Source organism: Monodelphis domestica, chromosome 6 (genome assembly GCF_027887165.1).
Source record: "Monodelphis domestica isolate mMonDom1 chromosome 6, mMonDom1.pri, whole genome shotgun sequence".
In the NCBI taxonomy this organism is placed as follows: Eukaryota; Metazoa; Chordata; class Mammalia; order Didelphimorphia; family Didelphidae; genus Monodelphis; species Monodelphis domestica.
Genome location: NC_077232.1, coordinates 60,298,845 through 60,316,005, shown reverse-complemented (window position 1 = coordinate 60,316,005; position 17,161 = coordinate 60,298,845). Strand labels below are relative to the sequence as shown.

General features: G+C 38.4%; 1 protein-coding gene across 1 annotated transcript; it reads right to left on the bottom strand.

Annotated features, from left to right (window-relative positions):
* Nucleotides 1–563: 563 nt before the first annotated feature.
* On the bottom strand, nucleotides 564–15,828 carry LOC103099950 (uncharacterized). Its single transcript, XM_056803789.1, has 3 exons — nucleotides 15,731–15,828; nucleotides 13,398–13,902; nucleotides 564–3,425 (listed from the first exon to the last, which is right to left on the bottom strand). The coding sequence occupies exons 1-3, from the start codon at nucleotides 15,826–15,828 to the stop codon at nucleotides 1,797–1,799; spliced, it is 2,232 nt and encodes a 743-aa protein (XP_056659767.1). The 3' UTR covers nucleotides 564–1,796.
* Between the last annotated feature and the right edge of the window lie 1,333 nt (nucleotides 15,829–17,161).

Sequence of the window (17,161 nt, the reverse complement as noted above, 5' to 3'; positions counted from 1 at the left end):
ACAGAACTAGACAGGATTGCAGAAATAAGCTAGTAGAGAGAGAACAATAAATGACCAGCATTTATCAGGAAATTACCTATTTTCCATAACCTTTATAAACATTCTTAAATAACCTTTTTCCCACCTTAGTTTTTCCTCCTGTATCCCACATGGATCCTCAAGTTTACTAGGCAATTTAAGATCCAAAGAAGTATTTGGGACTGGCTAAATTCTTACTAGCAGACATTAGGAAAGGCAATATATTTTTCCCAGTTGTATAAAAAAGGATGAAAATTAGCTCTACTTGGTATAGTTTCCATTTGACCTAAATGACAAGCATGCAAATCAAGACTGTAATGGCTCCATGGGTTGAAGGGTGGTCTAACAACAGTAGCAATTTTCCCTGCTACTGTATATGTTATGCACATATTCATACACGAACATTTACCTATATACTGTCACATAAGACAGTCATTACATACATACAGTAAAGGATTTACCTATGGTGATTGACTTTCCCCCATTACTTTTTATATCATAGAATGAATAAAAGGGTATATGGTAGATAGATTGGGAAAAAAAAAGCCGATGCATAAAGGACTTTTATTTCAACATAAAGTCAAAGAATAAGAAAAAGTTTACAACTTTATTTCACATTTTCTCTTTAATTAAATACAATGTTAATTCAAGTTATAACTTATTCTTTGGAACCAGCTTTTAACACTTGGTGAATGTTGAATGAAGAGATCAGTATTCTACACCTAAACACATGCACACATATACACCCCCCCCCCCCACGTAACAGGTCATACATACTAAAAATTGGGGGTGTTAAAATTAGCCTCCTTTTTTCATCTTTGAGGAGGAACAATTGAACAAAATCAAATTGTTTCTAATGTTCATGGCTGAAAATTTAGGAAAAAGGAAATATTTGAAGGCAAATACAACATGAAATTATTTTAGACCCCCCCAAACAGCTCTCCATTATAAAGTATATTCAATTATTTTACTTCCTACCTTTCCTTACACAACATCATCCCTACAATAACTACTAAATCTATTGGTTAGAAAATATGAAAGACAATTTAAAGACATTCTAAATACCTAGAGAGTATCATTTAAACATTTTTTTCAATATCGTCTTAAATTGAGGACAATAAAGAAAACTGAGCAGGCTGACCACTAGTCTTAGGTAAATGACTGTTCCAGAAATGACATCCCTCTCCCCCTTAAATGCCCAGGTGAAAATTTGGGGACAAGAGTTTTTCCCCCACTGCTCATGATACTGAAAATTAATGGCTATGGCTCAGCACACTGAGACTAAGCTTACAAAAGCTTGGTTTAATGATATACAACTTGTGGCAAGCAAAACTACATACAGGTTTTCTACGTGTTGCCAAAAGGTATCTATCTTTGATGATGTCTTGTCCACACACTGGGTGACTGACTTAATTTTTCCACTATCATCTCAGCTTTTTAATGTATTATAGACATAACCCCAGTGGGCATTATCACTTTTACTTCTTGGAAATATAAAGGACTAATATTAATACAGTACATTCTAATTCAAAATTGGAGCAGGCTTTGGCTTTCTCTGTTTTAGGTATCTACACTGGTTCAAATTCCCCTTTAGAATCACAAAGAAGTTAAGTTGTCAACTCCTCAGCCTGTTTTCTTAAACCTATGAAGAATATACATTTATAATTAAATGAGAAATTCCATCTTTCTTGAATGCAAAATATTATATAGGAACATGCAAATTATATAACTGCCTTAAAACTGTGTGTCTACTATTTCTGTTCAATTTCTATATAGAATTATTTTTTTATTTGGTTCTTTAATTTTGCTAAAGATTCTTTAGGAATGTTAGTGTCTGGTTCATCTTTCATTTTAAAGAAAAAGGATGAATTAAGTTTTGTCTGAATATAATTTATCTCATTTGATTTTCTCAGCTGATGGCAAACACACTTCTCACTGTCTTCACTAAGAACAGCAGTTGCTAGCCCTGAACCTATTGTTTGATCTTCTACAGAACAAATAGTCTCAGAAACATTTTCAGAAATTAAGTGAACCCCATCACCAGCAGCCAACATGGCACAGGAAACATTCTCAGCACTATTGACCCAAGACCTGCTTCTCCCAGGCAAAGTCAAGTCCAGGGGTTTTTCATATAAATCTACTTCTTTTCTTAAGAGGAATGAGGTAGCTAATCCTGAGGAACCAAAGAAATCCTCTGTCTGAATGGCTTTCTCTTTTGTACTTGAATATTTTCTGATTTTCTCAAAGAATTTCAAATTATTCTGAGAAAGATTAGTATCATCTGGAATGATTTCTCCATTTGGGACAATTTCTCCACTTGAAGATAACCGTGACAAATTATCTGGAGAATGGGTGGGTTTATCGCTCCATTCACTACTTCCATTCTTGGCCCGTTTGGGAGCTGGTGAAGACAAAGAGCTGTTCCAACTATTGGAAACATGCTCTGAAGATAAAGACCTCTGTGTTAAAAAAATATCTTGGCTATGATCAAAACTGCTGCACATTTCTTCAGTGCTTGACTTCACTGTTAAAGAATCCCTCTTCTCTGACAGGCTTCCTGTAGAGAATTCCTCTTCTGAGTCATAATTTTTTAATTCCAGGGTAATAGGACTTGATGACAGAAGAGGTTCTAGGACACTTTGGTGATACCTGTTTGTTTCAGGGGTTTTAGCCCTTTGTACTTTCCTGATAGAGATTCCCTTATGTGATTTCCTACACTTCTTAAAACCAGTTAGGATGCTATCTTCAAAATAACATAATGCAGAATTAATACCTTTACGTTTATACAAGGGTTTACCATCTTTGCTGTTTTTAGAAATGCTGGCTATCTGTTCTTCATCACTGTCATTTAAGTAAGAGTCTTGTGATGGGAGGTCATGCAAGTGCTGACGGAATGGTCTGGTCTTGGTTTTACTCTTCTTTGATAGTTTGGGACTTTTACAAACTTTTCCAAAATTTTTCTCTGGCAGCTGGTCTTGACTATTGCTTTTCTGAGAAGCTTTTTTCACCTTTGCTTTCTTTTCCATAATAGATAAAGACAGAGATGAAAGAGAAAAAGCTTGGTTCTGGCCATTATCATTTTTGGTTGGTTCATTTTGCTCCGGACTACTTTTTATATCATTCTCAAGATTTTTGTTTTTAAATTGTTTGTACTTCTTAAAAGCTGAAGTGCTGGAAATGTTTGAAGCATTCTTCAAAAGACTATGGCTTTCTAAACCTATCATGTCTTCTCTGTCATTACACAGTTGTGAATGCTGACTGTTCAGATGAGCCTTCCACTCTTTATTGAGTTTTCTAGGTTTTTCTTCTATTTGGTAATTAATCTTACTGAAGTTTTCCTTGTTGTCATCAGAGTTTTCATAGTGGCCAAGAAGTTTTGCTTCTTCATCTGATTCTGAAGGAAGGCACTTGAAATAATACAAAAAAGAAGTTAAGTTTAATTCACTTATTGGATAAATGTGTATTAACTGTCTAACATACATGTACAATCTAGGTGCTCAGTGCTACTGTCACTGCCCTCAAGAAGAGATATATATATATATATATATATATATATATATATATCTTATTGGGAAAACCAGAGGCAGCCAATGAATCAGCAAGCATTTATCAAGTACCAAGTATATGCCAGGCATCCTGGTGAACTAGAAAAGTAGAGGAATGAAGCCATTAAAGAATAATTCAAGATAAACTAGACCATGCTATTAATGCCCAAAACAAAAACCGATATGAATATTAATATTGCTGTCCAAAAAGCAAATGTATAACATTATTGGTACATTAAGAAGAGTCTAATAAAGAATATTAATACTAATACTAATAAATAAAGAATATTAATACTAAAATGGCAGTAGAGTATGATCTTTGGTGCATATGGCAACAATGTAAAATGACTGCCCTTCTACACCATTTAGTAGATTTTAAAAATCATGGGATGCTGGTGACATGGCCTAACTAACTACTTAGATCAATTCAGGCAGGCAATCATCACTGAGGGACAATCATGGGTATACATAAAGAAAGAAAGAAAGAAAGAAAGAAAGAAAGAAAGAAAGAAAGAAAGAAAGAAAGAAAGAAAGAAAGAAAGAAAGAAAGAAAGAAAGAAAGAAAGAAAGAAAGAAAGAAAGAAAGAAAGAAAGAAAGAAAGAAAGAAAGAAAGAAAGAAAGAAAGAAAGAAAGAGAAAGAGAAAGAAAGGAAGGAAGGAAGGAAGGAAGGAAGGAAGGAAGGAAGGAAGGAAGGAAGGAAGGAAGGAAGGAAGGAAGGAAGGAAGGAAGGAAGGAAGGAAGGAAGGAAGGAAGGAAGGAAGGAAGGAAGGAAGGAAGGAAGGAAGGAAGGAAAACTTACTGAAAAACAGAGACTTGTCTGCAGTTAGCCTCTTGTCAGAGTTTTCATCCCTTTGAACCTTCCCGTTCAAGTTTATGTACCAAGGGTAATGCCTCATTTCTTTTTCCAAGAGTTTTCTTTTTCCCTGTCTATTAGTGGGTACTGAAAGGGAAGTAGAACATTCAGTTCAACTGGAGAGATTAGAAGGGGAAGTCACCAATAATGATGAATGGTCCCTGAATAGATTAGCTTTTATCTTGTTCAAGTGTAGTCTGGAGGCAAGGTGCCTAACTCTATTCCCTCATTATTACTCCTGGGGAAGTAAATGTCTTTATACATTATCACCAGATAAAAATAATGTTTGAGTACAGTTTTTAAGCACTCTGAAAAAAATTTCCAATTAAAAAATTCATTATTGCTCAAAAATTTTAGTCAATTGAATAGATAAAAGTCTCAAAGACAGATAAAACTTCATTTCTGAATGAAGAAATATCTAGCTAAGAATAATACAGCAAGCCAAAAATAGTTAAAGTTGATTCATCTTATAGTCTTAATTTACATGCCTAAATTACTATACTGCCAACAAAAATTACTGTTCTCTTCCTAATACATCAGCAGTTGGTTCATCAAACTCACTTTCTGAATAGCCATCACCACCACCACCACCATCATATTAGAGGTATGGGTTTTGAGGTGCTTTTATATACAAAGCTGACAAAGGCAGTAATTGTGAAAATATATTCAATAGCAAGCTGGATGCAGTCGGAATGTAAATTCTGTGAAATCTGATTGACACATCCAACTGTACTTGAAGAATGGTTTCTCTGCACATCACATCATATAAGGCAAAGCAGGGTGACAGAAAAACACCAGATGGTGAGATTGGTTAAAGACCTGCTTATCAAAATGTTTCAATTAAAACTGAGCAAAACTGATTAAGTAACAACTGAGAGACAAGATAAGCAAACTACTCATTTGAAGTAAACTTCTATCACTTAAACAAGTAATGTGCAATACGCATTTGCAGTACAGTAAATGCCCAAAGAGCTAATAATGATAATACCAATAATTACTGGCATGAATATAATGTTTTAAGGTTTGTAGAGCTCTTCATAAATATTATTTCACTTTATACTTTATCCTCATAAAAATCCTATATGGTAAATATATGTATGTGTGTATATATATATATAAGATCGCTCATCATCCCAATTTTATAGATGAGGAAATTGAGGCAAAAGTTAAATGACTTGTCCATGGTCACATAGCTAGTGTCTGAAGTTCAATTTTAGCTCAGGTCTTCTTGACTTCCAGTCCACTACACTATCTAGCTACCCTTGTCAAAGGAATTTAAATATGGAAAAAGTCACTGAGTTTAATCTCCTTTTTAGAAACCCAAAGACCAAGAGGTTGAAGTGATTTGCCTAGTATCACATATCTGATAAATTGCAGAGCAGGGATTAGAACCCATGTTCTTTGACTCCAAGTGTAACAACCTTTCCACTGACTCAAGGGATGAATGTAAAATGCTCTGAAACCTCAACTTAAATTCACCACTTTAAGTTCTCAAGGTTGAAAACATTCTTTGTATCTTTCCTGTGCATTTATGGTAGTCTTTATTCTGTTACACAGGCATTCTCGGATCAGAGAATTACAAGATATGAAATAACCTTATTAAATAGTGAAAACATTACTTTAAAACATTGTACTACTCTTAACCCTGCCACCTTGCTTCCAGATTTACCAACTTCAGGAGAACCATTACACAATTGTGAAACATTAGTGTCCATGACAGAAAAGCCTTGAGATAATCTCTTGGACACTCCCTTAGACAATGCAGATCTGATTTTATTTACCGGTGGTTCCTCTTTTATGAGGGATGGCATACGTTACACTGGAGCTGCTGTAGTCTCAGAATTTGCCACTGAATGGTCAGCTTCACTACCTTCTAACATTAGCGCTCAAGGAGCAGAACTCATAGCTCTGAAGCAAGCTTTATAATTGCCAAGGATAAAAAGGCAACAATTTATACGGATTCTAGATATGCTTTTGGCATTTTTCACTCAGTCGGAATGTTATGGCTCCAGAGAGGATTCTTAACCTCAGCTAGAAAATCTATAGCTAATGCAGAAATTATTAATGAAGTTCTTTCTGCTCTCCAGCTTCCTGAAGCCCTAGCTGTAGTTCATTGTTCTGCCCATACAGGTGGCTCTGACCCTGTCTTTAGAGGAAATGATCGAGCAGATGCCACTGCAAAGCTAGCAGCCATAGAAGGGCCTGAATTAATTTTAACATTAACAACTACTAATGATTTAAATTTACCACTTTCCTATAATGAAAAGAAAGTGGAAAAATGGAAACAAAAATTCAAAGCAAAACAGATTAATGGAGTGTGGGTGTCATCTGAAGGAAAACCCCTGCTCCCTAGAAGTTTCTATAACCAAATTTGCCAATCTATTCATAAAAATGGTCATTTTGGCACCCAGGGCATCATGGACTCTGTTAAGAGAGTATGGATAGCTCCTGGTATAACTCCCATAGTCTCTAAAGTGTGTTCAGTATGCTCTACCTACCAGGCATATAACCAACATGCATTTCGTGGAAAAGCCTTTGGTGGACGTCCTCTGGCTTACACACCTTTTGAACATCTACAGATATAGATTTCATAACGATGCCAAAGGCTGGACGTTATAAATTTTGTCTAGTAATTGTAGATCAACTAACCAGATGGCCGGAAGCATTTCCTGCGACCTGAGCCACGGCGGATTTTGTTGCAAAGATACTTTTAAAGAAAATTATTCCTCGTTTTGGCCTGCTAGCACATATTGATTCCGATAGGGGGAGTCATTTTACTGATTCTGTTCTAAATCAGATATATTCTTGCTTGGGAATAACTCCCAAATTTCATGTTCCAAATCATCCCCAGAGCTCAGGCCAAGTAGAGAGGATGAACAAAGAACTTAAAACTATGATTGGCAAATTATACACTGAGACCCATTTAAAATGGCCTGAAATTCTCCCTCTGGCCCTATTTTATCTTAGAAGCAGGCCTAGAGGAGACTTACATATTTCACCATTTGAGATGTTTTTTGGACATCCACCTAAACAGGCTAAGCCTTTCTCCTTGGCATATATCTCACTATTAGGGGGAGATATTACTATTGCTTCCTATATACAGGAGTTACAGCACAAACTACATGAACTCCACGAATCCGGAGCTGCAGTACAAGCTGGACCACTAGACTTTTCTCTGCATGACCTGAATCCAGGAGATAAAGTTTATATTAAGAATTTCAAGCGTACTGGAGCAACTCAGCCTTCGTGGGAAGGACCATTCCAAATATTGTTAACTACTCCAACATCCATAAAGATTGGAGAAAGGGACTCTTGGATTCACTGCTCACATGTGAAGAAAGCATCTTCTGCTGAGACTGATTGACTGAAACCTATCGCATGCATTGGAGATAATAATCCTTAGACAAGTGGATGCTGTTTTTTTTTTCGAGAACACATTGAATTACTGATTTTTTCCTTATTTTTATTATTTCTTTTCTTTATTTTGATTAGAATATTTGATTTTTTCTCATTTTTGTACTGAAGGTACACATAATTAATATTAATATTTTTTCCTGCAGTAATAGAAGTTAATATATATTCTTGCTATAATATCAATATATACCTAAAAGCTTTAAACTATGGGAACCTGCCATTTATTGATAAAATATTATAGGACTGTGATTAATGTTTATGTATGATTCCAGAAAAAGGGATAAAAAACAAGGAGCCCAGACTTAACCTGAATAGTGCCAAAAAGAGCACACATGAAATACTAATGTGAGACTCGAGGTTGCAACGCTTGACATATGTTAAGTCATAGGACTTCCTTGTATCTACACTCTTTACGAAGTACTCATACAAGTACAAAGTTTGACTATCATGCTGGCTCCCTATATCCCTGAGAATGACAAAAAAAATCAGATGAGGGAATGACACTTCCCTATCAAAATAGAATTCTAATTCTTTTCTTCTTATATTATGGCAACTTCCTGTAGTCTTGGTTGCAAATGGATAAATGAAATATTACTGCATTCTGTCCTACAGACTTGTGGGATAGAAATTACTTTATATTGGACCTATACAAGGGCCTATTTTGAATTTTTCCTTATGTTTTTTATTATTTTTCTCTTCTTTTGATAATTGACTCATATACCCCCATAACTCAACATCGAATTCTGAGTTGAACTGAATGTTTTTTAACACCTACTTCAGGGGGGATTGTATTTTAATTTAAAATCTAAGAATTTTTGAAATTTTTGTTTGAGATTGTATTTTTATAAAAATCCAAGAATTTTGATTTTTTGTTTAAGATTGTACTTTTATAAAAATTCAAGATTTTTATTTTGTTCGAGAAAAGATCTCCAAGAAAGAAGTTTGAAACTTTTATATCCAGAGAATCAACTGTTGCAGAAAGATGCCGAAAACCTACACTTCATCAAGAAGATCAAGAATGAACTTTGTATATGATTGATTGAACTGAACTTTGATTGAACATTTATTGTAAATGTACACATTTATGCCAAAAGGGACTGCCCCTAATTTGGCTTTCTGTCAATGTGCCTAGCAAAACATTGGTTTTGCTTTCTTTTCTATTTCCTCCCTCACTATTCTAATTCCTCTTAGAAATTTGAATATCGTGTATATATATATATATAGTTAGAAGTATATTTAGGATTACAAATTGATTATGTTAAATGATCAATGGGGAGACTATTCTCCCAATGATCATCAGGGGGGATTGTAAACCTTAAAATTTCACAGACTTATGAATGTTAAAAATTTTACTCCACATTGAGGAATCCTCCAATTCCCTACTTGAAATAATTCCCTACCAGATAGTGAGAACTCTACTTGAATGTGAAAACTCCTTGCTATGGGAGGATCTCTACCCCATCCCTACTTGGGACTGCTTTAGGGGAGAAAACTCATTGCTATGGGAGGACTTCTATTCCACCCATACTTAAGAATGCTTTAGGGCAGAAAACTCCTTACTAAACAATGAAAGCACTTGAAACCATACTTATAAAGGAAAGGAGTTCTTTGAGCCATGCCTATTTTTGGAATTGATACAATGGGATGCTAAGTGCCTATAAAGGTGGGGCAACTTGTAAACTACTTAGACCTAAAAGGTGAAAACTTACTCAGAGGTTTTCTCTTAATGAAATTAGTCTACACAGCAGCATTTTTTTTTCTGACTTACTAAAGAGATCAATCTACTCAGCTGTGAATTCAAAATGGGCTGTCTTTTGGAAAACATCTACAGTGATTGGTAGATGGAAGAACTTAGGGGAGGTGACATAGGAGATTTTGCCCTTAAAAATAACGGCTCAGAGAAGAGCTGCAACTCATTCTGAAACATTCAAATTGAGGAGGACTCATTCTGAAACATTCAGATTGAGGAAGGACTGATTCTGAAACATTCATATGGAGGAGGGAGATGGTGAAAGCAGCTGAGATGATGCTGGCCTGGTGTCACTAGAATCCTTGCTTAGGTAGACCTTGTGGTGAGTGTTAAAAGACTGACTGACTGATCTCTCTCTCTTAAGACTCAGATCTAGGCCATGTTGGCTTAAGGCCCTTCATACTTATTTCCTTTTTCTCTCTTTTCTTTAATTCCACATTTGTATTAATTAAAATCTCTATAAAACCCAGTTGACTTGGGTATTTGAATAATTGGGAATATTTCCCTGGCAACCACCTTATATTTGATTTAAAAACCAAGACACTGTAGTGAAACATATTTCTGCAGTCAAAATTTACTCACCCTCTCTTATATCTATCACAATTTATATATTCAACTATTTTAATCACTACAGTTTAAGACATCAACCATTTTAAATCTAACACTTATAAGTTGTTGTATCATGGTATCGGGAGAAATAACCTATTCTCTCAATCCTACCTCTCCCCACTCACACCTTTATAATGACCATCTCCCAGCTCTGGAATCCAAAGGGGATAGGATTGTATGCTCTCATTTTCCTAGTTTTCCTGGCTTCCTAAAAGGCTCAGCAGTAGGAGACTTTTCCCAGTGTCCCCCAGATGCTAAAATTACTTCCTTTTCAGATTACCTTTCATATATCTATATCTACTTATCTATCTATCTGCCTACCTCTATAGACACATATATGTATATATGCGCATGCATGTGTATATATACATATATTTGAGTACAGACATATATATGTGTATAGATCTAGTTGTTTTTATGTTGTCTCACTCAGTATTTTATCCTCTTTAAAGGCAAGGACTGTATTTTTTCTTTGTGTCCTCAGTGCTTGGCATAGTATCTAGCATACAGTAAAAGTGATTAATAAATACTTGTCTGTATTTATTAAATAATAGATTGTTCTCTTCTGTCCTAAACATCAACAACCCCCCAAAATCCCTCCCAATTTCAGGCCTAAAATTTCTTTAGAAGCTAGGTAGGTCAATGGATTGAGAGCAAGTCCTAAAGACATGGAGGTCCTATCTGGCTTCTGATCTAGATGTGAGACTCTGGGTACATCACTTAACTTCCATTGCTTAGCCCTTACCACTCTTCTGCCAAGGAACCAATACACAGCACAGATAGAGAGAAAGAAAGAGAGAAAGAAAGGAAGAGAGAGAGAGAGAAAGAGAGAGAGAGAGAGAGAAAGAGAGAGAAAGAGAGAGAGAGAGAGACAGAGACAGAGAGAGACAGAGAGAGAGAGAAGGAGGGAGGGAGAGAGAGAGAAGGAGGGAGGGAGAGACGAGAGACCGAGAGGGGGAGAGGGAGAGAAAGACCTTTTCAATCCCCAAATCAGTTAAAGTTTTAAAATGCAATGAGAAAGAGCTATATGCAGGTCTAAGAATATTTTCTGCTACTTGAGTGATCCTGAGTCACTTCACAGAATCACAGAACCTTAAGAGTTTGAAGTAACCTTAGAAGCCATCTAGTCCAGCCTCTCTCTAGACCTTGGTTTCCATTATTTATAAAATGAGAATGTTGAATTGTATGAACTCTAAGTTTCCTTCATGGCTATAATTTTTTTGATCCTATGAAATATTTGCCAAATTAACCAAGTATTGGCACTAATCCCAAGGAAAAGAAGAGTTGGATTACTACTGTGAGAAAGGAAAAGCAGGCAGTTCCTCTGCTGAGAAGCTGTGGGTTCTGAATGGAAGCTGAAGCTATCTTTTCATTGTCATCTATTCTCTTCTTTCCAGTGTGTACATCATGTCTAGAAAGTTAGAGAAGGGGAAAAGTGTCTGACTAGCACTAGTCACTCACTACATATTTGTTGAACTGAGCATAATCTTAAGAGCACAACCAAGAAATTACCAGCAATTTCATCTACAAGATGAAAGATTTGGAACATTATATATTATCTGGGCATATCATGCAAAATATCTCTGATTCCTACTCTAATGCTGTTACCATTAAATGTTTTTCACTAAAGAATACATGCATGGTGGATAGTGGATCTGTCTAGAAATCTTGAATATTTATTGAATGTGTGACTATGGGCTAATCACTAGAACTATTAGTGTTCTAATGCCCAGGCAACTCTCTAACACTGGTGGGAGGTTTCACACCCAACTGGGAACTATTAATACCAATGAAGGTAAAAAAAAAAGGGGATTGGGATGGGACTTTCTGCTTACAAGATCTACTTGTAATGTCTGGGGATAACATTATGTATGTCCCCTCTCAACTTGATCATAGAATCATCAAGTATTGTCTAGAATAAATCAAGCAAATTTCACAAATGAGAAAACTAATTCTCGGAAAAAGAAAATAGCTTCACAGGATGATATTCTAGAGCTGGAAGGGACATCAGAGGACTGCCTCCTCCAATTCTCTCATTTTATAGATGAGGAAACTAAGGCCCAGGAAGGTCATGAGATTTATCCAGGGCCACACAATTAGTAATCTAATGTCACACAATTACTTTAATGATAGAGCTGGAGTTAGAACTCAAGATAGAGCCAACTTGGAAGGACAGCAGATCTGGTTTTGATAAATTCTTTTTTGGAAAACTATTCCCCTTAGGTGCCACTTCCTTCCTGAAGCTTGGCTGATTTAGATCTCTAAGCTCTCCTTCCTCACAGCTCCTCCAGCCATTTGTTCTGAATTCCCTTCCTCCACTTTCATAGTCTACCTTGTATTAAAGGTATTTCGGAACACCAATTGTCACCCCAGCTAGGGCAAGCTCCTCTGGGGGCAGGGGACTCCGTGCTTTTCTGTTACCCCTCCATTCCTTCAGTATCTCACACAGGATGCATAAGTGATTGATTATTAGGATGCCCACTCTTTGGAATCTAGCTGACCCTAACTCCCAGAGCAGCTTTCTCTCAGAGTAATCTAAATCAGAGTAGATATGGACGTCCCCTTCTCTCTCCTCAAAAAAAGTCCAAATCTCCTCTCCCTAGGGGCCCTTCTTCTCACCTGCTCCGGCCAGTCCTCATCTGGCCCGGGAGAGGAAAGGCAAGGACAACACTTCAGTTTCCTCTTGGGTTTTCTGTTCCTCTGAGCCATGAGAAGTTAAAGAGAGGCGGCGTAGCTGCCTGGCTCCCCTGACAAGAGAACAAGACCCATATACTACTTAATACCCTCCCAGGGGCTGGCTGAGCTGCCCCAGGGGGTCCTGCAGCACAGCACAGCCTCACCATCTGGCGGTGTAACTCGAGGCCCCTCCCTCCGGCGGTGTAACTCAGGGTCCTGCCATCTGGCAGCGCGACTGGGGGGAGGGACACCGTCTGGCGGTGTAACTCGAGCGCCTCCTCCGTCGGGCAATGTAACTCGGGGGCCCCTTCCGTTGGGTGGTGTAACGGGGGCCCCCACGGTAGAGCAGTGTAAGTCAGGGGCCCCAATGGAGGAGCAGTGTGACTTGGAGGCCCCCAAGGTGAGGCAAAGAGACCCCCATGGACGGGAAGTGACCGGGGGGAGGGGGGGGCGGCGGCAAGGTGGGCCAGTATGCCCCAGAGCTCCTGCCCACGGCCCTACCCGCTCCGGGCTCCAAGTTCTGCATTTCACCTTTGAGGGTGCTGAGTGGACGTCAATGCGGCCGCCTTTGCGGCCTCGCCAAGGCTCGCGTACTGGCTGAGGAGAGACACTTGCTGGTCCAGGCGGGGCAGCCAGGCGCCAAGGCTCCGGGGTGGCCTCGGGGCTCCTCTGCCGGCGCAGACCTGGCTCCTGCACCTTACGGGGGTGGGCTGAACAGAGAAAGCCTAGGAGAGAGGGCTGCAGGGGCCGGCGAGCGAGCTGGGAGCCCCACCGAGGCAGCGGGGATCGCGGGGCCTCCAGCGACTTTTGAAAGGTGCTAGGGCGGCGGCTGGAGCGCGAGTGGACACCCAGGCCCCGACGTTCCACGGTCCAGCCACCAGCAGGGCCGGGAGCTAACCATTGGCATAGAAAACCACAACAAACCCAAACTGCTCCACAGGCCCCAGTGCCAGCTTGGGGGCCTGACTCACTTCTGGCCAATGCCAGGAGCTTCAGGGAACAGAGCTGGGGAGGTAGCAGCAGCAACACACATTCCCTTTATATACTATAGTTTTATTTCCAATTTACATGTGAGGCAACTGAGCTTCAGGAAGGTTAAGGGTCTAAACCAAGGTCACACGCCCAGTAAGTGTCACTGGCCCGAAGCTCTGAGTCCCAGGCAGCTCACACAGGGTGCCCACAAGCCAAGACCACTTCCTAGAACCTCAAGGTTTGGAAGGGATCTGAAAGGGAGGAAGTCATCCCAGGAAGGAATCACCCCAGTCCCCCCCCAACTACACACCCCACAAAGGAAAACATCCAAACTAAAACTGAGGAAACAGACATAGGTAAAGTGAAGTGCCCAAGGTCCCTGGGCTAGTAAGTGTCCTGGGTCTTCCAACTTCCAGCCCAGGGCTCTATCCACCAAACTACCATAAAGAAAAATCTTAACTTTGGCAGTTGTACCTAAGTATGTGTGTTCATGACCCCACTTGGCACATTCTACATCCACAGTGACAAATACAGAAAAGAAAAACTTTTGAGGTTAATTTACTATACTTTGAAGTTCTAGACTCTAAGTAGTCTGGTTGGTACTTGAATAGTCAAAGCAAAAAGGACTGCTTTAAACTACAGCAATGTAAATTAAAATAAAGCTGAACTTTCAGTCATTGAAAATCCAATAATAGTTCCTTAGAGGTCACTATTTCAGATGTTTTTGCTTAACTTTTTTCTTTGTTCCAAGAAAAGGGTCAGTTTCAGGGCAGATGGGGGAGAGGAGAAAGAAAGGAAATACTTTCCAAAATCTATGTGATATAAAGACAAAATGAGGTAATAAAACTTTCTTTCCTAAGGTTTGAAGTGCACAAAGATGTGCCCTTTCATACAAGGGGCTAAATGCCAAGGATTCTCTCTTAGCATCCTGAAGCTAGAAAATCAACTGGCTAATAGAAAGTGAAAAAAGAAAAGGAAGAAAAGAAAAGAAAATCACCTGTTTGTACTCCATGGGGAGGGGGGCAAATTTATTCTTTGGAGTTTAGAATCTTACCAAATTTCAGGACTGATATCTTTTGGAGCAGGGAATAAGGGCGGTTGGAAGGGATAATAACATGTTAGATTGATGTGGTAGCTTCTTGAGATCTCACCCCAATTTCACAGATATTATCTAGTTGTATCCTCACAACTCCCTGTGAAAAAGAAATATTATAATTATCCTGCACTGATGTAGGCAAGTAGACATAAAGATTAGGTAACTTTCCCACAATCAGTGCCAATGTCAGGAATAGAATTCAATTTTGATTCGTAGCCCAGTGTTCTTTTCACTATTCCACAAACTCCAACTATTAGACAGGATGACAAAACCTATGACTGCTTCTTCAATTGATTGTTTTTTTAACTTAATACTACCACAACAGAAGCATTGAAGAAAATTGTCATTCCAATTAATCAGTCAATAAAAATTTATCAGGTGCCTACTACGTTACGTGCCAGATACTGTGCCAAGTGCAGGGGATACAATTTTTTTTTAAAGTTTCTACCCACAAGGAGCTTACAAACAATAGAAGGAAACAACCCACAAAAAGAAATTGAAATGTTGGGGGAGTGGGGAAAGGTATTCCTAAAACTATATCTCCTGGGGCTTCCATTGATGAGTTTCTCATTAACAGTCAGCCAGTAATGAGTTGGAAGGAATGGGATTTACTAAAATGGCATAATTAGAATAGTAGCTACAAAGAATTCTCTCCACAAACCTTTGTTATATCTGTCAAGAAATATTCATGGTATCCATGGAAGAGTGGGCATAAAGTCAGAGATCAATTGTAGTGGGACATACATATAAGGAACACATGTGACTGAAAAAGTTCTCACCTTTGATACTTAATGACCACAATGTCCTTTCTCTCTTGGTGGAATCCTCACATTGCTCCCTATTGGGTGCAGCATCTCTGCTGCACAATTTGCTCAACTCCCAGAATCTGTCCATTTCTACAGCCCAATCCTCAGTTGCCAGATCAGGTTCTCCTCTGAATTCATTGTGGTTTCTCTTCTCTGCTGCCAGAAATTGTTTTTTAATGCTATTTCCTGCCTCAATTGATTGTCCCTCAGTGTCTAAATCTTACTGGAAATTATGGGTCCCTACTCCGAGCTTTGAATTCTCTCCAAATGAAACAGCTCTTAAACTGACCCTATTTCTATTTAAACACTTCTCATTTAGTAGATTTTTAAATTAAGAATAGCTAGTATTTATATAGTGCCTTAAAAATATCTCATTTGACCCTCAAAATGGTAGTAGGAAGGAAGTAGGTGCTATTATTATCCTCATTTTATGGATGAGCAAACAGAGGTTAAATGACTTGCCCAGAGTCCAGAGTAAATGTCCAAAGTAGAATTTGAATTCGTCTTCCTGATCCAAAGTTCAGTGCTCTATCCACTGTGTCATATAGCTGCCTCTTATTTTAAAACACTTTTTCTCAATACCTCTGAGACACATTCTCCCCTACACTACTTGGGTTAGAGAAGTAGAATAGACTCAAAACCTTGCTCAGTTCCTACATAGTATTAGTCTCACCAAGTTCTCAAATACAGCATGACTGTGAGGTGAATCTTTCTGATAGGCTGAGGTCACTCCCTACAGTCATTCCTTTCTCTCAGGGACATTGCTGCTATTACTATTGTTGTTCAGTTCTCTTCTACTCTTCTTGATCCCCATTGTAGGATCTTCTTGAGAAAGACACTGGTATGACTTTACCGTGTCCTTCTCTAGTGGATAAAGGCAAATAGAGATTATAAGACATGCCCAGAGCTAATATTATATATAATAATAATAAAATAGCTAATAAGTATTTGAGGTTTTTCTGACTCCACTGAACTACCTATCTGCTGTACTGACTAAAAGACCTGGCCTATATACCTACTCTTGGATTTCTGTGGCTCAAATTTCCATCCTTTGAAACTTCCAAAGCCAAAAATTCCACTCCCATCAAGTAGATTGGAAAAGAAAACAAAGAAGCTAAGGACCAAGACCCATTTCTCAGAAGACATAAGTCCTCAAAGGGGCACAGAGCCCTATGGTCTAACACTCTAATAGTATTTACTCTTTCTCCAATTGTCTTGAGAAGAGCAACTGAGTACAGTTAAAGGATGGCTGAAGCTGACACAGGTCTTTTTGAAAACACCAACGGTTCTAGTCTCATAGTCAATTGAGAAAGACTCCTTCCAATCATGTGCCATTAGCCAATTACAGCTGGTTATAGAATGTTTAGACATGCCCCACAATCTCTCCAAAATATTTCTCTTATATGTCTTCAGGATTATTC